Source organism: Larus michahellis, chromosome 18 (genome assembly GCF_964199755.1).
Source record: "Larus michahellis chromosome 18, bLarMic1.1, whole genome shotgun sequence".
Taxonomy (NCBI): Eukaryota; Metazoa; Chordata; class Aves; order Charadriiformes; family Laridae; genus Larus; species Larus michahellis.
Genome location: NC_133913.1, coordinates 3,234,928 through 3,260,634, shown reverse-complemented (window position 1 = coordinate 3,260,634; position 25,707 = coordinate 3,234,928). Strand labels below are relative to the sequence as shown.

General features: G+C 45.9%; 2 protein-coding genes across 3 annotated transcripts; both read right to left on the bottom strand.

Moving 5' to 3' along the window:
* Nucleotides 1-344: 344 nt before the first annotated feature.
* Nucleotides 345-15,995, bottom strand: DHX8 (DEAH-box helicase 8). Its single transcript, XM_074561695.1, has 23 exons — nucleotides 15,856-15,995; nucleotides 15,400-15,485; nucleotides 14,769-14,841; nucleotides 14,245-14,330; nucleotides 13,493-13,602; nucleotides 13,075-13,386; nucleotides 12,628-12,772; nucleotides 11,863-12,066; nucleotides 11,248-11,335; nucleotides 10,818-10,915; nucleotides 10,131-10,278; nucleotides 9,577-9,758; nucleotides 8,034-8,228; nucleotides 7,656-7,841; nucleotides 6,924-7,134; nucleotides 6,405-6,586; nucleotides 5,537-5,677; nucleotides 5,083-5,238; nucleotides 4,116-4,253; nucleotides 3,573-3,701; nucleotides 2,749-2,945; nucleotides 2,404-2,583; nucleotides 345-1,855 (listed from the first exon to the last, which is right to left on the bottom strand). The coding sequence occupies exons 1-23, from the start codon at nucleotides 15,965-15,967 to the stop codon at nucleotides 1,636-1,638; spliced, it is 3,579 nt and encodes a 1,192-aa protein (XP_074417796.1). The 5' UTR covers nucleotides 15,968-15,995; the 3' UTR covers nucleotides 345-1,635.
* Nucleotides 15,996-16,986: 991 nt separating this feature from the next.
* On the bottom strand, nucleotides 16,987-25,627 carry TMEM106A (transmembrane protein 106A). 2 transcript variants are annotated; one of them, XM_074562224.1, is made up of 9 exons: nucleotides 25,546-25,627; nucleotides 24,099-24,245; nucleotides 23,361-23,585; nucleotides 22,859-22,922; nucleotides 22,302-22,461; nucleotides 21,385-21,525; nucleotides 20,809-20,852; nucleotides 20,117-20,170; nucleotides 16,987-18,545 (listed from the first exon to the last, which is right to left on the bottom strand). In XM_074562224.1, exons 3-9 carry the CDS (start codon nucleotides 23,563-23,565, stop codon nucleotides 18,425-18,427), a joined length of 789 nt encoding a protein of 262 aa, XP_074418325.1. In that variant the 5' UTR covers nucleotides 23,566-23,585; nucleotides 24,099-24,245; nucleotides 25,546-25,627; the 3' UTR covers nucleotides 16,987-18,424. The 2 variants fall into 2 exon arrangements, with proteins under 2 accessions (XP_074418325.1, XP_074418326.1); XM_074562225.1 differs by lacking the exon at nucleotides 25,546-25,627 and adding an exon at nucleotides 19,225-19,267.
* Between the last annotated feature and the right edge of the window lie 80 nt (nucleotides 25,628-25,707).

Genomic DNA, 25,707 nt, shown 5'->3' with positions numbered 1-25,707 from the left:
AATAAGACACACACACACAGAACAGATGACAATTGTTCACTTAAAAAAAGAAAATCCTCGCTGTTGATGTTTTCCCCTAGCGTAAGTTAGAAAGAGGTTACACCGGAGAAGCAAATACAAAATTAATTTGGAACAGAAATACCTCAAAGTATGCTGCACAACCAGGACTTCCACCCTGTACCTTTTCTCTTTTACAGCTTGCATTTGACTTTTGAAAGTCAAGTGCAAATTTTCATGGAAAACAGTACCGGAGGCAGCTGCAGAGCTGGTGGAAGGAGGATATGCCTGGAAGAGTGTTCAGTAGGACAACCTTCTCTGCCCAGTGCCATAATGAAAAAAGGCTCCAAACTTACAAACTTTTTAATTCTATTTAACTTTAAGAAGATGTAACACCACGGGAAAGCTCAGGGCATTTATACAACAGAGTAAACCAGTATATACACCCCCCCCGCCCACTTCTGTACACACATCCAGATTTCCAATATAGCTACTTTTGCACGAAACATTCTTCAAATTCATTGAGTGTAAAACAATCGGCTAACTTAACTCTCCTCATTTCAACAATAATCTTAGCAAATGTCCCAGCTTTTCGGGAAGAAAAAAAAAAAAAAAGGGTATCTGCAGCTGTAAGTGAAATAAGTTTCATCTATTTGCAAGAAAAAAAAATAATTTAGAGATAGCTTCAGCATGACATAGCACACACTGAAGAGTCAATTCCCTTTTTAACAAGGAACCGTGACACAATGTTTTACAGACATTTTAAGCTGTAAAAGCATATTCTATTAAAAAGCCCAACAGTGGTGATGTCACCAAACACTGTAAGGGGAAATAAGACACATGACATATTGTATAGAAAGCCCACACATCTGTAACCACTTATGTTCACAGACGGCGCCGTGCTGCAGAGTGGATGTGGCTAATTACCGTTTGATATACTAGCCTTCAGCACACAGGAGATGGTGATGAAGGATAAGCCTTGCAGTCTGACCCGCGCCATTGTCCAAGTATAACTGACATTCTAGCTGGGTTTCAAGGGATCCTTCCTGCCTTACCCCAACGCCACAGATACTAAATATCTCACCACAGATGGCTCGCATAAAAGACAAATAGTTACACTGAGCAGGAAAACGCATAAAATAGGTAAAATGGAGAACAAGCAGCTCCCAAAAAGCAGCCACCGTTCAAGAGTGTAAGCAGAAATAAATCCCTTTCAGCAGGGTAAAGAAACAAACTTCCAGCCTCTATTTGTCTGGTCATTCAGAACAGTCAGGCCGGTGGACAACTACTTTTGAATCATTATCTTTTTGTTGCTGCTCAACTCAGTGCCCAGATTTCCGAGTCTTAAGTTTTGTCTCTTAAAAGGGGAATGACTCAAGAAGTGCTTCAAGAAGCATTTCTGAAGTGATACAAAACACTGAGCAGACTCGGGACGTTTGTCACGCAGCTGTGGCATCTCAGGGATAGCTGACATGAGCACACATCGCCCCCTTGTGCTTTTGCTCACATAATACTTATTTTCTGTTCATTTTGTAGGTAAGCTTCAACGGAATGACCTTTCTTTGCACTTGAAACAGCGCAAAAAAAATCACAGTCCCACAGATATAAAACCAGTAAGAGTCCACGAGGGAGCTAGGCTCATCGCCGTCTGAATGCACGCGATATCCGCCAAGCATTGGGCTCCTCATAGCGATTGTACAGGGGTTCCAGCCGCTGCTGCTTTTTCTGTTTGCTCAGCTTGGTTGGATCAGAAACCTTGAAGAAAGCCGGGGCAAATTCCACCAGCCAGCGAGGATCGATAGTTGTCACTTCACGCATATATTCCTTGGTGGTCAGCACCAGTTCATGATACACCACCCTGTGAAAAGGGACAGCAACTCTGGAAATCAGTTTTTCCAAATGAGAAGAGACAAGGCAAGGCCTGGAGTATCTGAGCTTGACCCTTTATCTCTGTTTCATCCTCCTTCAGATAAAGCTCCCTGTAAGCTCCACCGCAGGGTCCAAAAGAACCATCCAGAAGAGCTATCTTCTCCCCCCCCTGCTACTTCACAACTACTCTTCAGCACAGAACTACTTCATTCCATTTAGAACAATTCTCTCTCTCCCCACTCCCTCCCTCTCCCTCAACACTCAGCGATTTAAACTCACTTCCACAATACAGAAAGACAGAACTGCAGGCTCCCGGCCTGGCCTTGGCTCAGAAAGTAAGTCTCATCTCTGCACAGGCGCTAATTTCAGCAGCAGAAAAGAGCTAAAAGCAGACTTGAATCTTTTCTCACTCTGCTCATCACTAGGAAATCAGCAACCTGTACTTTGGTCTGTACCCCACGAATAGCGCACACCACAACCTTTTCAGTTATGAAATCTGAACTGAAAAAGAAAATTACACGCTATTGCCTTGCTTACCATTCTGGCTGCCTGTTGAAGAGAGCACTGGAGGGGTGGATATAGACTACTTGTTGATCAATGAGTGTCCGATAACCTTCCTGGGGATCCTTCTTTGCTGCATTTCGGAAGAAGCCACTGCAGATGGCCTTCTGGACTCGAACTGTTGCCTTCCCACAGGATACCACATCCAGCTTGTGCCTGCCAGAGAAGAGTTAGGAAGAAGAAAAAAAAGAAAAAAAAAAAGAGAGAGTTCTCCAGATTTGGATGCAGCTACCAACATCAGATTAAAAATTTAGTTTAGCTACTACACTGTAAGAACACTAAAAAAACAAAGTCACTACTTGTCCTCCTTGACATGCTCACCTGTCCATAATGCCCAACATCTGCTTGCGGATGTCCTGTGCCCTGCGTAAGGATCGGGCCTGGATAAAATTTTCATAGCACCAGGGATTTGAAAACTTATTATTCTTCCAGGAATTGTACACAGCCAGTAGAGTGAGGTGGTCACCTTCCGTCTGATGGAACTTGGCTTTCTTTTGATCAGCAAGTGCTTGTTTATCCTAACATACAAAACACATATCAATCAGGTATCCACATCACAGAGACAATCCTTGTGCAACGTGAAGGAGGACACGGACTCCTTGTCATACCATGGCTTTTTAAGTCTACCAAAAAACATAAGACTGAGAAGATAACACAAAATTTTGAGTTGTGAGTGACTAAAGACCAAGCGATTGGAAACTAAAGGTCACTGGGACTGCTCTCATTAAGCCAAAACAGGTCATCATAATGAAGAAATAACGGATTCAAGAGGAGCCTGCTGTTGAGGAATCCCACCACGCCGTAGTCTGCTGCTTGCTGACTTAGAAGAAATCAGCACAGGATAGGATTTGCCACGAACAAATACATTCTGTGTATCTGAGTGGCTCAGGGTTGTATGTGTTTACTGGGAAATACAAAAGAGAATGTGAGACTTCTAACTGCCATCTTCCCATCTACAAAGACGCTACCAACATCCCCAGCTACGGGGTGTTTAACCAAAAGGTACGTACAAACGTAACACATGAGCACAGTCTAACCAAGCCACAGGCTTATTCTGGCACGTATGCTCACTCTCTAACGCCTGAGGCACGCACACAAAACCCACCCAAACCGTAACGCTGCTGCTCCTTGGCTGCAGTCCTTACCTTCGGCCTGTAGAACACGTTCTGCACAGACAGCATGGAGACTATTGTCAACATTTCCTCACTGCATCCCAGATGTACGGACATGATCAACATCTTACACAACATCGGCTCCAAGGGGAATTCTGCCATCTGCAAGAAACCTGTTTCAGGGTACCCTGCAGCATCTTGAGCTCTCAGTGCAAAAGAGATTAACACCCCCTCTTCCATGCTTCCTTTCCAAAGCAGTATGTTTTACCCAGGATAACTTTACTGGACACGGCATAAATTATTTGTCTATATTCACTATCAGGAGAATACCCTAATACTTACAGGAAATGTTTAGACATGAATAAAAGTAACCTTATGAATAAGGAGAAATAAATAGATGCTCCTTAAAAAGCAGAAGATACGTAACCAGTAAGTGAAAAACAACCAATAAAACACAAGAGAATAATAGGAAAAGGAAACCAACAGCGCTAGGCAAGTCCTTATACAACTACTTGCATGTCACCCCCTAAATATTTGCAACCCAGACAGCAGTAAGAAGTATTCTATTTTGCCTACCCTGCGCCCAAGTCGAGTCAGCAGTCCTTCATCATCCAGAGCTCCCAGGGTGTAGAGCTGCTCCATGGCAGTTATGAGAGTTTCCATCGGGGGAGCATCCATAAAGTCAAAGGAGAGCAAATCGTTGATGCCCATAGCCTGAACAGAGGGAGCGGAGAAAACACTGAGAAGGGAGACACCAAACTCCAGCCAGAGACATATAACCATCAAACAACGAGGCACTACAGAACTATAACCAACCCTAGCCTCATGCTCTTATCTCGACTGTAACCGCAGTCACGTATACATGGCTGTACTTCTACACTTGAGATAATCCGCATTGGCCCATGGGTTTCACCCACCGTCCAGTTTTCCTGTCTTGTTCCTTTGGTACTGTTCCATCCACCTCAAGCAAGATGATTTCACCGTAAGGAGACATATGTGCTGGTTTTGAGGACTTCCTGCCTTATCAAAGAGCGTGGCTTGACAGCTCCAATGGACACTAAACACGTCTCCACCCTTCCCCTTGTTCTCAGAAAGGGGGAAAGGCAGCAGCTTCCCCAGCTGCTACGCACTGAGTTAGATCCAGTTTGCAGACTCCCAGAGGAATGGTACACAGATGTTTGGAGATCAAAAACCACCCTAAACCAGTATGTCTCATCTGTTAAGAATATAAATGTACCTTACATAGCAAATGTGTACTGCCCATAAGATTCCTGTTTTTCAAACCTCCTGCGACTAACTGTTCTATGCAGCTGAGACTTGTAATTTCGGTGGATGTTCAACATTATAACCCCCAGCAGAAAAACGCAGGAGAAAGCTCAGTGCCTGAGAATTGCATGTGATGCAGCCTCCCTCTCAAAATACCTCTGTGCACTAGAAGGATCTGAAATTACAGAAGTACTTCCTGAAGCTCATAAAGGCAGAGAATCATTTATTGAGACACTTACGATCCTGTTGACTTGCTACACGTCGGTGAAATACCCACCTTCAGGGAAAGTACAGTACTGGCCAGATTTGTTCTCTGGATTTCAGGCACGTTGGTGGTCAGCATTTCATCTCGATAAGCGCGCTCTGTGTATAACCTATAGCATTTTCCTGGTCCTGTTCTCCCAGCCCTTCCTGCTCGCTGCTTTGCTTGAGCCTAAAGGTAACAAGGCATCTCAATGAACAGGCGCAAACAGGCACAGGTGAAAACAAGTAAAATAAAATAATTATCCACAATTTTACTTGTATTAATAGAAAGATATTTCCAATACAACCCAGGAGAGCATACATTCCTTAGGCACAGCCTCAAGGAGTCTCAGGGAGTTACCAAAAATGAGGTTTTAGCATTGCCTCGCTTTGCTTCCACATGCTTGGACACCCACATTATCGAGATACACGTTACCAGCAGGAAAAAAAAAGTAAAAAAAAAAAGTTGTGAAACACAGAATGCCTACCTGTGAGATTGGTGTAACAACCAGCTGGTCAATTCCAGTCTTGGAGTTATAAACTTTCTGCTTCACAAAGCCAGGATCGACGACGTAATATATTCCATCAATAGTCAAAGATGTCTCAGCAATGTTAGTGGCGATGACAACCTGCCAACAACAGTTTGACTCAGTACCAGTTCTGTCTCTGGTTGCCAAGCCAACCACGCTGCTCAACTTAAACAACCCATTCTACGTGATACGAGCAGTTTGTTATAAGTGCAACTACTATCATTTAACACGGAAAGGCAGAGACGGATAGATTTTAAGTATCTACATTTGGTTTAGATTTGGGCAATATGGGAAAAGAGCATGATAAAATCTGTAATTAAAAGCAAGTGAAAGATCATTGTAAGTTTGTAAGCAGACTGCACTGACTTCAGGAAGAATTTCTGCCTATCACCCAAACACAATCCATATGTAGAGAACAATCTTCTAGAGAATATATCTCTAGACGTTCATTAGCTGTTTGGTAGGAAATTTACATCCACCCAATGGCAACTGCATTTAGATTTCACTAAAGTTAATATCCTTCAAAGGCAGCATTAAAAAACACCCCAAGAACATCCCACACGGAGGTTTGCCACACCAGATGTTTCTATGTACATTTTCAAAGGCTTAGATAACACGTATAGGCATGTATGCAACCAAAAACATGCTCTAAGCTACATAAGCCACCTTTTCTCCAAGACTACTTCATTTTGTCTGAAGTTGTAACTAACAGAATCAGAAGTGCTAAAAAAGAAAGAAAAAACCACCCACATCTGATTAGCAGTGTAATACACCTCACTATTAAAATGTAACAGCAGAAGATGAAGCCACACTTGGCTGAAATTACCTTTCTGCTTCCTGGGGGGGCTGGGTCAAAGATCCTGGTTTGCATTTCACTGGGTAAAGCCGAATACACCGGTAGGATAATTAACTCTGGAACATCAGGTCCTAGAGATTTCATCCTCTCATAGAGGATTTCACAGGCTGTGTCAATCTCTTCCTGACCAGTCAGAAACACCAAAATGTCACCTACACAGGAAGTAAATGAAAACATCCACGGAATCAATTCTGTTCAGTACAACTCCTGCATTACCACACTGCCATCCCTCACTTTCTCCATTTAAAGCAGAGGATCCCCAACTTTTGCTAGCCCCTGGGCAACAACTCCTAGCCAGAAGCAACATACTTCAGTCTTTCACCCAACTTTTTCAGCATATTATTTACTGTATTTGCAAAGAATAGAGGATAGTGCTGAGAGTATTTTCGTCATGTTACTAATACATGATCCATGACTTACAGAAAGACCTTGTTCATAGGTGTTAAGAGTCCTTGAATCACCAACCAGCCTAGACCATTCCCCACTCACCTGGTGGCTCTGTTAAGTGGATCTGCATTACTGTAATCAGACTGGCATCCAAATAATCTGTCTCTGGCTCTTTGGTGTACAGGATTTCTACTGGGTATGTTCTGCCAGGAATTGTGAAGATTGGTGCTTCGTAGAAATACTGTGAGAATTTCACAGCATCCAGCGTTGCTGACGTCACTATCAGCTTCATATCCTGCCGCTTCTGCACCGTCTATAGCGGGATAGAAAATTCCAGTCATTTATTGCCTTTGGAACTATTAACATATGGCACTTGATTTAAGTCAGAGGAATCTGACCAGTAATATCAGGCATTCTGATGTCCGAGTAGAGGGGCATCTCATTCCGGTAGTCAGAATTTCAAACACTTGATCGCTAAGGTCACATTTCAAACTTTTCTCAGCAGCACCTATCACAGAAAGCCTTTGTCAGAGAAGGAGGAGCAAACCAAGAACATTCCTCTGTCTCATCCATCGTTATGAGCATCCTGGGCTGCCAATTCCCAGTGTTTCTGCTGAATTTTGCTTGCTTTGTCTTCACACAGAGGCTCATCTCATGAAAATTTGGACTACAAGCCCCTAGGAGCATTTGCTTTGTTTCAGAAGAGACTCTTAGAGCACATGAATGAACTTGACTTGTGTGACCTTGCCTTTCCCTGCGCGCTCCTATCCATACACAGCATACAGAGGACACTGAAGCAATAAATAAAAAAAAAATAATCACATGCTACATCACCTTTTTCAGTAGTCCAAAGAGCACGTCTGTATGTATGGTTCTCTCATGGGCTTCATCCAGCATGATAATGGCATACTGAGTCAGATCCGGATCTATCAAGCACTCCCTCAATAACATACCATCTGTCATGTATTTGATAACGGTTTCAGGGCTAGTGCAATCTTCAAATCGAATGGTGTAGCCGACCTAGAAAAAAAGAGTTGCACAGAAACGGAAGCTGCAGAATTAAGTGATTAGCGTCACTAGTTCACAGTTTGATTATTCTGCAAGCTCACAAGGGAACAGACACACGGACACACAAGCAAACTAGCTCCAATACTGATTTTTCCTACTTTTCCTCATGCTTATTTTGACATGTTCTTTTGCATGGAAATTCACCTCTTGTCCCAAGCAGCAACCAAATTCCTCTGACACCCTCTTCGCAACAGACATTGCAGCCACTCTGCGAGGCTGAGTACATCCAATCTTTCCTCTTGATGTATAACCTGCCTCAGCCAGGTATTGGGTAATCTGTGTCGTTTTCCCAGATCCCGTCTCTCCAATAACAATCAGAATCTGGTTGTCATGCACAGCCTAAAAAAGATCATAAGAGATACACTTGTCAAAATTTTAAAACAAACAAAAAAGAATCAACACAGTACATCTAGGACTAGACTGAGTATCTACTGCTCTCGCTCCAGCTGACCCAGACCAAAAATCATACAAGTGTTCCTACTGATCAAGTCAGCAAACTGCTTAACAGTTTAGCCGACTCATCCCTTGCCAACACGGTCCTGGTTTCTACCCTGACTTGTGCAAAGCATTTGACACTGTCCCGCACGACATGTCACTAAATTGGGGAGACATAGATTTGATGGATGCACCACTTGGTGGCTAAGGAATTGGCTGGACGGTTGCACTCAAAGAGCTGCAGACAATGGCTTGATGTCCAAGTGGCAACCAGTGACAAGTGGGGTTCCTCAGGGGTCGGTACTGGGACCAGTGCTGTTTAACAACTTTGTCGCCGACATGGACAGTGGGACTGAGGGCACCCTCAGCAAGTTTGCAATGACACCAAGCTGTGGGGTGCAGCTGACAGGCTGGAGGGAAGGGATGCCATCCAAAGTGACCTGGACAGGCTTGAGGGGTGGGCCCATGCAAACCTCATGGAGTTTAACAAGGCCGAGTACACAGTCCTGCACATGGATCAGGGCAATCCCAAGCACAAATACAGGCTGAGAGCAGCCCTGAGGAGAGGGGCTTGGGGATATCAGTGGATGAACAACTGAATACGAGCCAGCGATGCGCACTCACAGCCCAGAACGCCAACCACATCCTGGGCTGCATCAAAAGAAGTGTGGCCAGCAGGTTGAGGGAGGTGATTCTGCCCCTCTACTCTGCTCTCGTGAGACCCCCAATATAAGAGGACATGGATGTGTTGGAGTGGGTCCAGAGGAGGCAATGAAGATGATCCGAGGGCTGGAGCATCTCTCCTATGGGGACAGGCTGAGAGGTCTGGGGCTGTTCAGCCTGGAGAAGAGAAGGCTCCGAGGAGACCTTAGAGCCCCTTCCAGTCCCTAAAAAGGGGCTACAGGAAAGCTGGGGAGGGACTCTGGATCAGTGAATGTAGTGATAGAACGAGGGGTAATGATTTTACACTGAAAGAGGGGAAATTCAGATTAGATATTAGAAAGAAATTCTTTACTGCGAGGGTGGTGAGCCCCTGGCCCAGGCTGCCCAGAGAAGCTGTGGCTGCCCCATCCTGGAGGTGTTCTAGGCCAGGCTGGACGGGGCTTTAAGCAACCTGATCTCGTGGAAGATGTCCCTGCCCACGGCAGGGGAGTTGGAACTAGATGATCTTTACGGTCCCTTCCAACATGAACCATTCTGTGATTTTAAACTGTCACTTGCTCGAGCGAGAATGCCATTTCAAGAGTCTTACTTGTATCAGCTGCTCCTTCAGTCTGAAGATAGGGAGACTCTCTCTCTGCTCAATGATGGAAAGCTGGGTCTTCTTACCATAAGAAGCTTTGTTGCCACCAAATGCATGTTTCTTCCACTCTGGGATATCATTTGGCATCATCCCAATACCTCGCATGTTTGCAGCAATTTGTCTTCCATCCACTAGAAGAGAAACAATTTCACCATTATATTCAGGTTCACACAGCACAGACTCCGATGATCCTGCTCCTACTGTTCCATCATCCATGTCTTCTACACTCGTGTGTTTAAGTTCCCACATGCATACCCCCACGATTACATTAATTTCCATGTAAAAAATTGATTCACCATCTATCGCATCTTTTAGTAATGCATCCTTGAAGGACAGCAGGATATACCTGTTATCCTATCCTATTTCCACTTCAGTGGAAAAGCATTTCTTCTCTGCCTTGCTTTTGAAGTGAGGCAGACAAACACAACATCAAGACATTTCTCCTGCCTTACTCAGCTATCACAAAAAAGGCACAGTTTAGACTTAGATGTGTTCAGACATACCATCAGGGAGAGGATCTACCCAGTGTGTGTTCAGTCCCATGGGGATAGAATCCATCTCTGCTTCTCTCTGGGCTTGTTTAAGTTCTCGTCTTTCTTTAGCTAAAGCACTCTGCATCATTGCAGCCTGGGACAAGGAACCATCCGGATTCTGCAAAGCAACAAAAAGGTTAAGATTTCAAGCACTCCCAATCCTTCAGTTATCTCTTTGTCGCCACTGTCCTTCAGAAGCCTCTTCTGAAGATGTTTTAAAAGATGTTAGTTTTTTATCTCTTTGAGTTCCAGAATATTTCCATTAGCCCAGACTCATGAACTTCCACAGTCATGACTAACATGGAGTGTTCCTACACTGTCCAGTCAGTAGGATTATGGGTACAACCAATGAAAATGAAGTATTTCTCTACCACCTTCTACTTTCAAAATTAAGAAAAGGCAGAAAAGAGAAAGCATGTTCTAACACACCTGTATGAAACGGTTGCTGCTGAATGTGCATTTTGGTTCTATTATTCCACTTCACTGTCACCAATTAAAGTAAGAAATCAGCTTTAAAAGTAAAGAAAGGATCCTCAGTTCAGTGGTAACGTTTTTCAGGGCTCTTAGTAATGTCCAGGTGGAAAACTGGTTGTTAAATTACCAACTATTTATTTAATTAAATCAAGTATATTGGTTTTAGTCCTGGAAATCTCTTACCTTTACTATTTTGATGGGACTCATATCCATGCTCTGTTTAGTATGACCTCGAAGGAACGGTGGCTCTTCTTCAACTAACTCAATCTCAAGGTCCTCATCTAAAATTCACAAGTGACAACTTTTATAGGACAGTTAAACATCATCTTTCAGGTACATCAAATTACCTCTTCAAATGGTGCTTGCTGTGTACTCTTGATTGTAATGTAATTCAATAGTTTTAAAAGTGAAAACACCACAAATAAAATGAATACGCAGACAGGGCACATCCAAATACCACTAACAGTAAGGCCAGAGGAACACTAGTTCCTAACGTTTCAGATGACAGCAAGTTGTGAGACCCTTCACATCCACTTATCATCCCTTTTTGAACCAAAACACATCCAGAAACACAAGGAATTTACAATAAAATAAGACTACTTGGGAATACTACCTTCTTCATCATCAACTTTAGGAAGAATCCCAGTCTCCTCATCAAAGTCAGGAAACTCTTCCTTGGAAAGCACATTAGCTGCAATCATCTGGGAACAAAACGAATACAACATTAATTTTTGCCCACTAACGAACACAACACAACTCATGCCTACGAGGTCTCAGTTCTAATGCTATTGCCAGACTTGTAAAACAGGAAAAAAGGAATGTTGTGATTTCAGAACAAAGGAATGGTCCTGCATTCTGGCACGTGTCTCCCCAAGTCATCCAGCCTCTGAGCAAACAGTCCTTTTGTTATTCTAAATACCATCAGTGTGAGATGCATGGCAGGACTGCATCGACAACCAAATACCACCTAAGTATCGCTGGATAAAGATCGTCATCCCCCAGGTCAGAATGATCTCTGGTTACCTGGTCCAATCTCCTGCAAAAAGCAGGGCTAACTTCATAGCTAGAATTAAGCTAGGAGTCCCAAATGGCAAGAAGGCAGCAATTTAGAGGTGAGAAATAAGTTACACAAACAAACAAGCAATCGAGGAGCTATATTCTAGTTCACGAAACTCCCTAGCAATTTTACTGCCTGACACCCTATTTCCCTGACTAATAGAAAACACACCTGTTTTATTTCCCATTTTTCTGGGTCTGAAATTCGGGTAAGGCGTTTTCGTTCAAGGCTATCATCCTCCACCTCCGGCGCGTTCACCAGGGACAGGTGACTGGGTCTGTCTGGGTTTCTCATAGAGGTTTCTTCATTAGTTTCTCCAATCAGGTTTCTCCTCCGGTTTGGGTTCAAATCTTCCCCAGTGTTTTGATCAACGTCCTACATTAGATTGATTAATCAATCAGCTGTAACTGTATTGCACTTCTTATCTAGTAACACTGGTGCTTCCTCTAACACGAGGGAAAACGCAGAATACATTACTCAGACTATTGCCAACTGCAGCCCATACACGGAAAATGCTATTTTGCATGCTTTTTTTTTTTTTTTCCAGCTGGCATTGTGAGGTAAGTACACCCCAAGGCCTGGAACTCTCTACTCCGCCTTGGCAATGGCGGCGATTTCATTTAAAATGAAATGCTTCGCTCATACTGAAAAAGGAAGACAAACATACCAACGGCTTGAGGTTTGCCTCGTCACTTCGCTAACACAAGTCAAAATATTGTTAGGAACATTACATCAAAAACAAGAACCTACAGAAAATGAGTAAAAAGTATTAGGTCACAAACACAGAACGGTAACTCATTTTTTTTTAACTCCCACTTGGACAGCTCTGTATCAATTTTCATCAAAAAGAGAAAAAAAAAAAAACAGCAAGAGAAGTAATCTTTAAAAATTTTGGCACCACAAGCTATCAGAAGCACTACATTATGTTTTCCATACCTTCATGCTCAGGCTGGTTTTGGATCCAGTAAAGGATAACACTTTGACTTTTACTCTTTGTCCTTTGCTCACGACATCGGCAACATTGGCAACCCGTCCTTCTCTTCGAAGCTCTGAGATGTGGACCAAGCCCTCCCAACGCTTCCTGCGGGCGAAATGAACAGAAGGGCATGAGATGCCGCGCTTTATTACTCTGACAGTGCTTCAGATCATTCAGAGTCTAGATTAAAATATTTTGTTGTCAACTGATCATTTGTGTACATTCATAAACTGGTTTTTATAAGGAGAACGTTCTCTGCTGTCGAATTCCTTTTTCTGAAACACATCTTCATTTTGGCATCAAAACCCGGCATACCTTATTGTAGCCTTATCGCCTCTTTAAGATACTAGCAGACAAGAAAACTCAGACAGAATAGTACCAGATTGATTGTGAACATCAGAAGGTACCTTAGTCCTTCCAGCTGCACAAAGCATCCAAATTGCATTATACTCGTGACTTTGCCATTGTAAATGTCTCCGATGGAAGGTTCCTCAGGGGGTGGACGGTCTACGTGTTTGTCTCTCCATCTCTCGTTGCTCTTCTCCACGTACTTCTCTCGATCCCTACGGTCCCTACTGGGACTCCGACTTCTGCTCCTTGACCGGTATCTGGATTTTCCCCTGTTCCTATCCCGAGTCCTAGAACGAGACCTAGAGCGAGATCTGTGCCTTCGTCTCCCGTCCCTGCTACGACTTCGGCTCCTCCTCTTTTTCTTTGCCCTGCCAAACAAAGTACACATTTGCAGTGAAATTCCACATAAGACCAGAGTGAGCAGGCGATACCAACTGCCAATACCCATCCCTCAAAGGCATATTGGAAACCTACCGGTGGTCGCTGTTCCTTTGCTTGCCGTGCCGGTCTGCGCTAGGCATTAGAGCTTCAAGTTCTTTAAGTGCATCAGCCGCCACTTTCACATCATCTTCATCCAACATATTCTGCAAGAACAGAGAACCATTCCGTAAGAAGGCTGATAAAAAGTCTGTTACAGAGAATTAACCTACAGAAAGGACAAGCACATACATATCTATTTAGAAAGAACGTAAGATAAAAAAAGATCAGACAGAATATGTGATATGAGGAAAAAAAAAAAAATAAAGCTACCACTGTATTTTGCTACAATACTGAGACAATTCTGCTTTTATACAAAAGACAGCTTAATCTCAACACCTCAAATTATTACAGAAACATAAAATGCAAGTCCCTCATAGCACCTGAACATCCAAGATTTTTATCTAGTTTGTAATCCATCGTTACTGGAAACATTATGTAAGAAAGGCCAGGTGACAAATTTCATGTCACAAAAGCCTCATTTTCCAGATATTCTGCAAAAGAGTATCAACGTGGCAATTGCTGTAACAGCTGTTCCTGATAACGACATGCAATAATACCAGCCTTCTGCCTCTTTTGTATTGATTTCTCATAGTCCACTTTTATCCACGTACTAGTAGGAGACGCTCACATTAACGTGAAAAAAAAACTTGAAACTAAGGAAAACAGAAAAAAAAAAAAAAAAAAAGAGATTTAAAAATATTATGTTTTCACATACTCACAAGAGAAACATGAAATTATGTCCTTACCCTGATGTTGGGATTGTCTGGCCTGCAAAGGGCTGGAAACAATTCCTTCAACTTTTCCTTCTCCGATTTGGGTTTGACAACTGTCTCTGATTTTGAGATTTAAAACAAAAAAACAAACAAAACCACCCAAGCTTAGAAGAGGTAGAATGATTCACTCTTGTTTTTTCTGTAATTGAAGTTTAACTTTCATCTCAATGCAAAGGTTGATATAGATGTTACAGAGATTCAATTCAAAGATTACAATGTTACTTTCCTATAAATATTCTGATTATTAATAAATCTTTGAAATACATAACTACTTAATACAGGGTACTCAGTATGTTTTTAGTGCTTAAACAGCTTCGCTAATCTCCCAGTAACAACAGAGAGACTCCTACTGCAACAGTAAGATACAAAGTCTTGCCTTAAAACACTAGAACAATAACTACATCAATCTCACCAAACGTGGCCAAAACCTACAAAAGACTAAGAGTTTTGTTTTTCTTTTTACACTGAACTGATAAGAGGAACAAGATTACGCGTACCTTTGCTCGTAGATGGTTTTGGTGGAGGCCGCATCGTCTGTATGAGACGTAGCAAATTACTAATAAGGGAATCCTAAAAAATTTAATAAAATACTTTATTAGAAGACAAAAAAGTGAGGGTTTATTAGCAGGATCAAAACCCCACCCAATTCTGAAGATGCAGGTTAAGAAAGCATCACTACATCCTAAAAATATACAAGTTGAATCCGAAAATTATTACGATGATTCCATTTAAGCGACTTTTCTACTTGTTATTTTCAACCACCTATTTAATTCAACTACAGTTATTTCTGAGAAACTCATGAATCCAGCATCAAAGTATCGTAAAAGGACTTATGACAACATTTGCTTTTGTGAAAAGTTGTTTCTTCTGTATTTTATATGCTCAATGAGACAACAAGCAGTTCAGATCCTCAGAAGAATGCCTCACAAAAACTATAAAAATTAAAAAAAAGAAAAAAAAGAGGGAGGGAGGCATGGCTTGATGAGACAGAAATACTCAAAAGCTAATTAGTGCAGTTTTAGAATTGAAGAAAACCAATAATTACTCCTCGCACCTCTCTCTCTTTAAAATAAGCAGCTCTATAAAATACACCAAGACAAGAAAACCATGTAAATAACGTCCACTTACAGTGAACTCGGCACCATTCTTTAGAAGAACTGCTTTAAACGTATCAAATGTGGTATTTTTCTCAGCAAGACTTATCACAAACTCGGCTGCGAAGAAAAAGCAGAAAGTTAATTAGAACAAATAATCAAAAGGGAGCACAAACACTTCACGTTTGGATAAAGGCTGTTCTCCCGGCGAGGCGGAGACCAGCTGGGTCCATCTCCCCACGGAAAAGCTGCGTCGCCACCCGCCGAGGCAGCGGCTCCTTCCCACCTCCCTCCCCGGGAGCCCACAACGGAGCATTTTGTTTTTCGAAGGAAAATCCCGTTGTCGTGTTTCTTGAATTCGAAAAGCCCCTTGGCAAAACGCCTTCTGTCCGACAGAAACGGCAACAACAGCCCTCGGGCCGGTCCGGGAGCGCCCGGCCCGTGCTGGCCACGGCGACTCCCAGCCGCAGGCCGGGCCCGCCGCACTCACCTAGGTCCTTGTCGTTGATGCCCAGGTGGTTATCGAGCTCGGTGCACACCTTGGAGACCAGCGACAAGTACTCGAGCTTGGCGAGCTCCTCCAGGGTCGCCAGGTCCGCCATGACTCCACCGCCCGCACCCGGCACTTCCGCATCCGGGGCGCGGCGGAAGTGGCGAGAGACGGCGGCGGGCCGGCGACCATAGAGAAGGCGGAGAGGGACTAGAGCGGCTCGTGCCCGCGGACGGTCTATGACGCGGGCTCTGTGGTTCGCGGCGGAGGAGGAAGCGGGGCGGCGATGCCGGCCCGGAGCCCAGCGCCATGGCGGCCGGCGGCGGGCTGCAGCCGCGGAGCGCTCCTCGCTCGAACGCGGAGTGAGCTGCTGCTGCCCCGGGAGCGCGGGTCCCTGCCCGGGACGGGCCGCCGCAGGGAGCGGTCACCCCTCGGGCTGCACAGGGGCCTTTGTTGTGATGGAACCGGAACAAACGGGGGCCAGAAGTGTTACCAAGGAGAGACTCCTCTGTTTATAACCATATGCTAACTAAAGCGTTGTTTGTTTCCTACTAACCTTCTTACTGTGTGAGAAAATAGCTAATTACTGACCTTCTTACTGTGTGAGAAAATCGTTAGTCACGGAGCTGCCGTTACAGGTAGTGATGGTGAGACAGACAGAAGTACCTCGTCACCAAGGATGGGATAACGAGTAGTTAATCACTTCAAGGTTCTGTTACGTCAAGTGTGTGCTCCTGTACCAATGAGGACAGAGCTGTGGCTACTTCAAGGAACATCCTTATCATCCTCAAGAAGTTGGCAAACGTACAGTAAACTTTTACTGTCCTGAGATGACTCCAAAGGATAACGTGAGGAAGGGTCTCCTTACCTAAACCACCACCGAGACACTCAACACTTGTGCAGAAGTGTTTTGCCGACACAGCAACACTTAATACACATGTGCAAAAAGGCTATTTGGTCATCCTAATGAATGTGTGAGTCTAGGTGGAGTTATGTATTAGGTAGGCAGAATTATGAGAATCTTTCTGTCTATAAATAATAAGTGAAGATGCCCGGGGCGGTGTGCTAGATTTGTGGGTTTTCTCCCTAACACCTGACGTCGAATAAAGCAGTATCTCCTCGCTAAACTACTTTTGGTTTCAAGAGCTTTTATTTCAGGTAACAGAAGCGCAGCCGGGAGCCAGCAACGCGGCACTGGGGAGAAGTGACGGGGAACGTGGAGCTGCTTCATCCCCACCTCAGGGACGACGCTGCCCAGATCCCATGGTGGTGGGATGAGGAGCACCGCTCTGCCGCGGCTCTGCCAGAGGTGCTGGTATAGGAAGCGTGTTTTGAGGACAGGATCAGAGACTTTCTTCAGTAGTCTTCAACTATTCTGATGCTTTGGTTCTACCCTTCAGTGGGACCGATACAGGAAAACGCTAAACTGCTGAGTAAAAATTTTAATCCAGCAGCTCCCAGGCTCCTATTTTACCGTCTAAAAATGCATCAGGCAGCATCTAAACTAGAACCTAAGGAATAACGTTTAACCCCTCCATCGTTTGGGGGGTACAGCTGCCAGCCCTGGGAGAAGAGAAGGCTGCCAGGGCTGCTCCTTTGGTAAAGTCTGTTGGGCAGTTCTGAAGCTTTAGGAAAAAAAAAGGAGAAGAAAAAAAAAAAGAGAACCTAAACCACCACACCCCAAAGCTGTTTCCTGATATTTGTTCAGACTAAGCTTTTCCAGTCAGAGGTGAACTCTCTCATACTTGTTCAAGTTGAAAGCATTAAATGCCAAAGTACACAAGAGAACAATATCACAAACGGCACGTGCTGTCCACCAAACACCACTGGCTGGACAGCAGCAATCTTCTTGGTCCGCAATACAGAATGCATTTTCTTCTCACTGAAATGGACGCCTGAAAGGAACAGCTAGCGGATGAGCTTGTTTTCAAAATACCTGTATACAACAATGCATATTCTCACCCGCTATAGCGGACAGCTTAACACAGCAGTCACCCAAGCGTCCTGCTCACAGGGTGTTTTGGCATGACATGCGGTTTTTCTTAAGACTCAGAGAGATTGAGACATCGGTCCTGATTCTTGCTCCTGTTGTGCAGGTTGTGCAAGTGTCAGTAGGTTCTGGTGATGTAGATGCGATCCAGCCAAAAAGTCTCAGCACAATCCTTCTTTTTCAAGTTATGAAATACTTAAATTTAGGACAGAAGTGCAAAATTATGCAAGGAGGAAGCAACAAGAGTTAGTCCAACTAATCAGGCGCTGCCTCCAAAGCAGCACTGGAACAGTGCATCCCGCTCCGATCAGCCAGGCAGAGACACCCCTGGTCACTGCTGAAGCGTCAGCCACGATAAGGCACTGAAAAAAGAAAGCTGCAATCCGAGGGCAGTGGAGACCACATTCATAAGGCCAAGGATGTTGCCATCTTCGCATGAGCGATGGAATTCTTATCCAGGAAACACCGAGCCTCCTGTCTAAGGCATAGATTGAGAAGCCGCCCCATAGGTTTGTCTCCCTGTGACTTGCCTTTGTGGTGGAATATGCTGCACCCAAAAGCTCGGCCAGCCCGGCCCTGTCACGGCAGGCGGTGGTACAGTGGGTGAGGTAGCGTAGCATTCCCCCGGCAGTCCACGTACTGGTAGTCCTCAAAGGCCAGCTGCTCTGAATGGCACAGGTATGTGCAGGTCAGGGTACCCCTGGAAGGCAAAAGCAGACCAGAACCAACCTTGTGATTGTCCCGGCTGAGACTTCACAAAGTGTAAAGCTCCCACTGCCATCCTGTTTTGTCCCTGTTACACAGCCCCAGAACACAACACAGCCAAGATACCCCCAGCCCAATGTCACACGTTGGAGAGGGAAAGCATCTTTCCGACCACATTAAAGAAAGCCTTTACAAAATCACTACCACCACAACAGATGTTTTGGCCATTCCAGAAGCCTGTTAAGACTTCCTACCCCAGCACAACACTCCTGTACCATTTCACCATTCACTCGTTCCCAAAGTGCTAGTGCAAGTCACAGTGGGTGGCTGTTTATGGAGTTGGCTAGACGAAAGCATTTATCTTTCTGTCGCTATCTTTCTGTGCCACCTCAAGAGCTGTTTGCATCAAGTAGTTTCTCCTAACGCTATGCAATCCATCAGTGGGTGATGCTGGCAGGAGATGTGGTGCAGAAAAACGCAGAGATAGCTGGAATCTTCTTCAGCTTCTGGCTAATAGACAGCTTGCAGGTAGAGAGTGCAAAGGCCCCGTCAGCCCGTAGCATCAGCTAAGGAGGACTAAGTTGCCTTAACAGCCAGAGCCATCCTCCATGCTGTCCAAAACACACCATTTTTACCATGCTTCGAGTAGCGTGGGGCTTCTCTGCATACTTTACCTGTTGAAACTTCACATCACTCAGCGTTGATTCTGGTTAAAACCTGCATTAAGACCCATAAAACAAAAAACTTGACAACACGGCCCTTCAAATTGCAACAGAAGACCAAGATTTAAACACCTGTGTTTCAGGAGATCACCAGTGACATTTCTTTAATGACTTGAGAGAATTCCAGCCTGGCGTGCCTCCAAGAGATTCACATACTTTCTCCCATCAAACGCTTTTCCTAATATTCACAGGCCATTTCCAGATGCAGCAGGTGAAGCCCTGGCTTTAGATTTGCACAAGAGACAACGATGCAAAAGCAGTTTCTCCTTCCTGAAGGAATCATGGACTCAGTGACAACAGTCCGCAGCAAGTGAACCTAGAGGTCCGTCTTCCAAAATGGGCTCTCAACCAGGAGTCTGTCACCTCAGACATGCAGGGAGATCCCTCTAGTGGGCACAGGCTACACAAGGAGACAATTTCTGCTGCAGTTTTCCAAATTGGCTTAAACTCAGCTAATAAAGACCACTCTTCTTTCATGGCTGCATGGAGGTATTTAGCACTGCTATATCTCGTAAGAGCTTCCCTGTCTCACGCACCGGTTTTAGCTCTAACTCAGACCAGAACAGTAGCAACCTGCCCCAGCAGGAGCTGTATTCAGCTTGCCCCAAGTAACAGTGACAGCGTGAGCTGTCAGTAAGCCTGAATCCAGGGGACTTCTCAGGACAGCGATGGCTTTGGAGAAGAATTATCTCCTCCTCACACCCCAGCACACCTATCTGGGTAACAGCACATTCACCCCGCACCGGCCTCGAAGAACAGTGACTGCAGATCTCCTTGAAGGGAGCTGAGAAACAACGTAGGTGACGTGGATGTTAGTCATAGCTCTGAACCAGGCATCACTTACTGTATATGCAGCAGAATATTGTGAACGTTGACTTTTGTCCAGGTGCAAATGTTACTGCAAGAGAAAAGAGAGAGTTAATTTCACAGGAGCTGCCTGCACCGTGCGTCTCCTGTCCTCAATTACTCCATTGCTTCTCCAAAAAGGTCTGTCTTTGCAATATTCTGACAACAGCTCTGCAGGCAAAGCTCTTCAAGCACAGCAGTATCGACATCAGTAAAACATGTTTTTGCTGGTGTAACTCTAACTGTGGATCTAGTAATCACGGGCCTCGTAGATATGCAATGCACCACCCTGTGTGAACAGCAGCCTTGGGTGCTCTGAACTTCACACAGTTTGCTGGTCATCTGCAGAGAAATGCAGTTTGTACAAGGTACCTTTAGCTGCTCGCAAATGGAGCATTTAAAGTTGACGTCCTAGACATCAAACTGATATCATCACTTACTCACCAGAACGTACGGAAAACAACATTGTTGAGCCAACTCCATGCAAAGAATACCAATAAATGGGAAATGAGTTTAAAATGGCTGTGCCAGACTTGTATCCGGATCAGCTCCACACATTAAAATGAAAATGACACAATTGCTCGGCTTTGCTCTACGGTCAGGACCAGCACAAGAAATCTCGTCACGAGCAGCCTATAAGCATTAGTGCTGCTTACTAACCCAGGGAAGAAATCTTCAAGAATTACTCACTAGGTGTTGTCGTCTGATATCGTACTGGCCACCATATAATAGATCTGCAAATGTGAACAGAAGAGAAAGCAGGAAGCATACAAGAACCGCAGTTACGTTTGTAAAAGATTCAGAGCTCTGAAGTGGGGAGAACTGGACTCTCATTAAGTGTCTGAACCTGAATTTCCAGGTCTAGCCTAACAATTGTTTTTAACAGAAGGTAAGAAAATAGAATCAGAAATTAGATCTAAAAAGGCCTTAAAAAGGTCACCTAGGCCACACACCTGACCTTCACACCAGTAATGGATCAGCTGTGCTCAAACGGTTCCCACTAGGGTTTTGTTTAACCTGTTTTTAAGCTTGCCATCATTTTAAGGCAAGCACACAATCCAGCCCACTGTTGGAAGAGCTTCAAACTCAGCAACACATAAAGCCTTACGACACCCCTTCCTGCCGCGGGATGTGGGAAGCTGCACGTGGAAGAGCTTTGAGTATTTGGCAAGTAACAAAGGAGCAGATCAAGTATAAGATAAGCACCTCCCTGTCCAGGACACCCAGATTCGTTTAGGAGAAAGTGCAAGAAAGAGCAGAGCTCACCTGGCCACTCTGCAAAGGGTTCATATTCAGCAGGGTTTTCACGGTGGTCTTCCCTACTACCAGCGACTGGTGCAAAACCTCCATATCCAGCTGCACTACAGTGACCACGTAGAAGTTGTTATTAGTTACGTTCAGCACGTTCTAGGGAGAGAAACAGAAAAAAACCAACCCCCAAATACGTATCGCCTTGCAGCGTGGCCATATGTTACTGTTGCAAAGCTACTTTAAGCATCCTCCTGCCATGACCTTACAGCAACACTATACCACATCGTCCCCTTCAAATCCTCAGACGTACATCCAGCCTGGCCACAAAGGCATGTACGCTGCAGCGTCCCATGACGGTCAAAAGGGGACAACCAAGCACCTCAAGGATGCAAAAGAAAAAGGATTCCCAGAATTAATTACAGTGCTGCTTCTACACAGCCTCTTTAGACACTGCACGGCTTGCTCGCTCGCAGTCAGGGCAGCCACATCTCTGATGCCGTAACACACTCTGAACATTGATTCCAAGCAGCCAGAGAGTGGTCTGAGACAGTGGGAATCACAGAATGGTAGGGGTTGGAAGGGACCTCTGGAGATCATCCCCTCCAACCCCCGGCCAGAGCAGGGTCACCCAGAGCAGGTGGCACAGGAACGCGGCCAGGCGGGGTTGGAATGTCTCCAGAGACGGAGACTCCCCCACCTCTCTGGGCAGCCTGTGCCAGGGCTCTGCCACCCTCACAGCAAAGAAGTTCCTCCTCCTGTTGAGATGGAACTTCCCAGGGGCAAGTTTGTGCCCGTTGCCCCTTGTCCTGTCTCTGGGGATGGTAAGACTAACTTCAGACTGTGATCGGTTAGTTAGTCTACACATGGAGTGGCACAGGAGATAATCAGGGAGCGCTTCAGATCCACCCTTTGACAGTGAACCGAGCACTTACCGTCATGTTGAGGTACATACTGGTGGTGTTGGCATCAAAGCCAATGGAGGAGCCAGTCAGCCCTGCAGGCAGCACAGCAATGGAGCGAGGAAACAGGAAGAAAATACTGAGGGATGTTGTCAGCAGGCAGATTGTCACAGCAAGACACACATAGAGTTTCCTGCAAAACAGCACCAGGGCCACAATCATTCTCTTGGTTTGTCAGCTGCAAGCACGTGGAGTTCTGCTCCAGCTCAAACGCTGGGAGACAATAAAAACTTGAGTGCCAGAAAACCGGGATGGGTTCGTGCAGAATTATCTGCCAGCTACCAAATCCCAGCAGAAGCAGGGCAGAGTCCCACACACTGACACGGTGCATTACAGTACAAATTGCTGGAGATCCCCAACAACTGCTCCCAGAAGACTCTCCAACATCTGCTATTGCTGAAAAGACACAGTAAACACCAAACTCACTGCAAGACAGAGCACCAAGAGCAAAAAACCCAAAGGACTGAGGCTTTCCTTCATACGCAGAGCATTCAAAAGCTGAGAAAAGGGCAAAATTTAACAGGACTTACGTTCGTCTAGGCTTCAGCCTCTGGTCACCATATGGAATGAGAGCCACCAGCTCCTTCTCTTGCTCTGAAAGAGGTGGCAGCAGATCAGAGACCACACTAAACACACAAGTAAATAAAGCAAATTGCTTCACAGACATCGCACAGCAGCCTAGTGTCCATCTGCCCTCACTTCACGGGTGAGTGCAAATGTCCAATTAGAAGGCAGGTGTGATGCAACTGAAAGCATTCCCATCGCTGGGCAGAAACGACGACTCCCCAGGGGCTCCAGGGTGGGCTTTGAGCAATTGCCTAGAAACAGCACTACCCGCCTTCCCACCCCATCCTCCTCCAATAGAGGCAGCCCATGGAAGTCACAAGTGAGCTGGAGGTACCAAGGCAGGACATTCCTAGACTGAATAAAATAAAGACCAACCGGTTCAACCAAGGCCTTTAGGCAAAGAGACGCGTACCAACCTCAGAAGGCTCAACACGCACTCACGCAGCACACACAAGTATCGCCTACCCCCGGGGATCCTTCCCGTTCCCCGACACGTTGGACAGTTGACACAGCTTTGACGTGCGATGCCCACACAGGACGTAGCAGAGTCATTGATACTGGCATAATTGGCGATTTCATCTCCAGCATCCAGTTGCCTGGGCAAGATCTGTTTGTCTTCACTCTCCTTTTGGTCAGGTGTTTTCCACAACCGTGAAAGTTCTCCACCCATGGTTGAAGGAAGAATTCTCACTAGGCATCCAACACAAAAATGCATTAATAAAATTGTTTCTGTGAATCGACCTCCAGGAGCAGCACCATTAGTAGTTACAGTAGATCACAAGTATCCTAAGCTTTAGGAAGTTTCTTAAAGGACAGCCCTGAAGTTGCTTTAAAAGCTGAGTTACTGCAAGTAACTCCCTCTTTTAAACATTCCATCTTCTAGCATCCAACAGGGAACTCACCTGAACATCGAGGCCTTGGCATTGCCAATCAAGCACAGTATGACTGACAGTTAACAGCAGCCTGACTGAAATCAAATAGTGTGCTAACAGAAGCTAAAACCAGACAAAATAAAATAACAGAACCTAAAGATAGTCTATTTTTAAAAGTTAAAAATAGAGTTGAACTTATTTTCCCAGGCTTTTCAAAGTCAAAATCTCTTACGTCAGCTCCCAGTAATCCTCCCAAAAACATTAACAATACCAAACTGAGTAAAAGCAACTGTATTTTCATCAAAGACATCAGTTGAATGCAGTTTCCTACCTGCGCCAGTCTCTCCTCTAGGCAGTCTTGTTTCAGCCACTCAATATACACATGCAGCTTCTACAGTTGCCCAGAGGATCCAGAGGCTTTGCGTGAAGAATCCCTCAGGGCTCTATTATAAAACACGCTGGGGATGGAAGTCCCTGCCTGGCAGCGGGAGAAATCCACAGCAATTTATTGTCGTTTAGACAATTACTCCATCACTCGATGACACCTCCCCACCCGGGAAGGGGAATCGGGGGAAAAAACCCAAGGAAACCCGAGGGCTGAAATATAACTATCTCGTCTCATTCTATTAGACTTGTTTAACATTAACACTAAAGAACCAACATTGATCCTGATACCGATATAAAATATACAAGGATTATACTCAGCCCATTCTACGTCAGGAAGCCGTGCACTCCCCGCAGGGACAGCAAATGTGGGACCCTGCGAGCGCTGCAGTTTCAGGAGGAAGGGAAGGGCTGAGGGCTCCGGCACCAGGGCAAGGAGTTCTCAGAATCGCAGCCATCAAGGAAGAGAGTGCACTTTGCAGCAGACTTTCTAACTTATATTGAGCGTGCCATTCATGGTATGACATAATCCTGTTGGCAGCTCGGGTCAAGTGCCCAGATCTTGTTCCTCCTCATCCCTGTACCTGGCTAACTCAAAAACACTGAGCCCTTTAAACCCACACACCGTAGCTGGCTATAAAGTAAGTATTTTCACAAATTCAGACACTTGAGTCTTCTAAAAGCACAGTTTTCCCAAGCACTAGATGAGAAATTAGCCCCGTGTCGCTCAAGCCAGGACAGAGGATCTGATTTGACCGGCGGAGGTGGCTGCGGCCATAGCACAGCCGATTTGGCCCCGGACCGTGAAACTCCCCAAGACGCTGCCCGGGGGCCCAGGGGGTTCCAGAGCCCCCCATGCTCCTGCAGCGCACAGAGGGGCAGGGAAGGACAAAGCCCTGAAGGATCTGGGCTTTTCTAACGTCGTGCCACACGTCCCCATCCCCGCAGTCTCTTGAGGGCCGCAGGCAGCGGGGCTGCAGCTTCAGCTACGCCCTCAGTTGATGTTTTCTAGCTTTTCAGGAACGAGCGGCGAGGAGGAGCCGCGGCCTTTCCACAGAGCAGCCACAAACCCCCCGGAAAGCCCTCAGAGCGGCGAGGGGGCATCAGAGAGCCCCGGCGAGAGGCGCAGCGTGTGGCGAAGTCCGACCCCTCCATGCGCTGCCCTTCGGCGGTCCCTCAGGGTGGCCACGACCCCGACGCCCCGCCGGGAGGCCCCGCTCGGCGAGGGGAAGCGGAACGCGGCGGCCTCGGCCCAGGCAGCCCCGGGGGAAGGCGCCCGCCACGACCGGGAAGCGCCGCAGGGGCCGGGGGCGGCCCCGGCTCGACCCCGCCGCGCTGCTCCGGGACCAGCCCCGCCGCCCTTCCCCGGGACCCCCTTCCCCAGCCCCGCTTACCCGGCGCCCGCGGCCGAGCGGAACCGGGGGCGGCCCCGGCGGCGGAAGGGAGCGGGGCCGGGCGCGGGGCGGGCCCGGAGGAACAGGGTGAGGGAGCCAGAGCTTTACGGCACCGTACCCCACCTCTTCGCAGCCCAGGGCAAGGCCCCCACCCTAAATAAA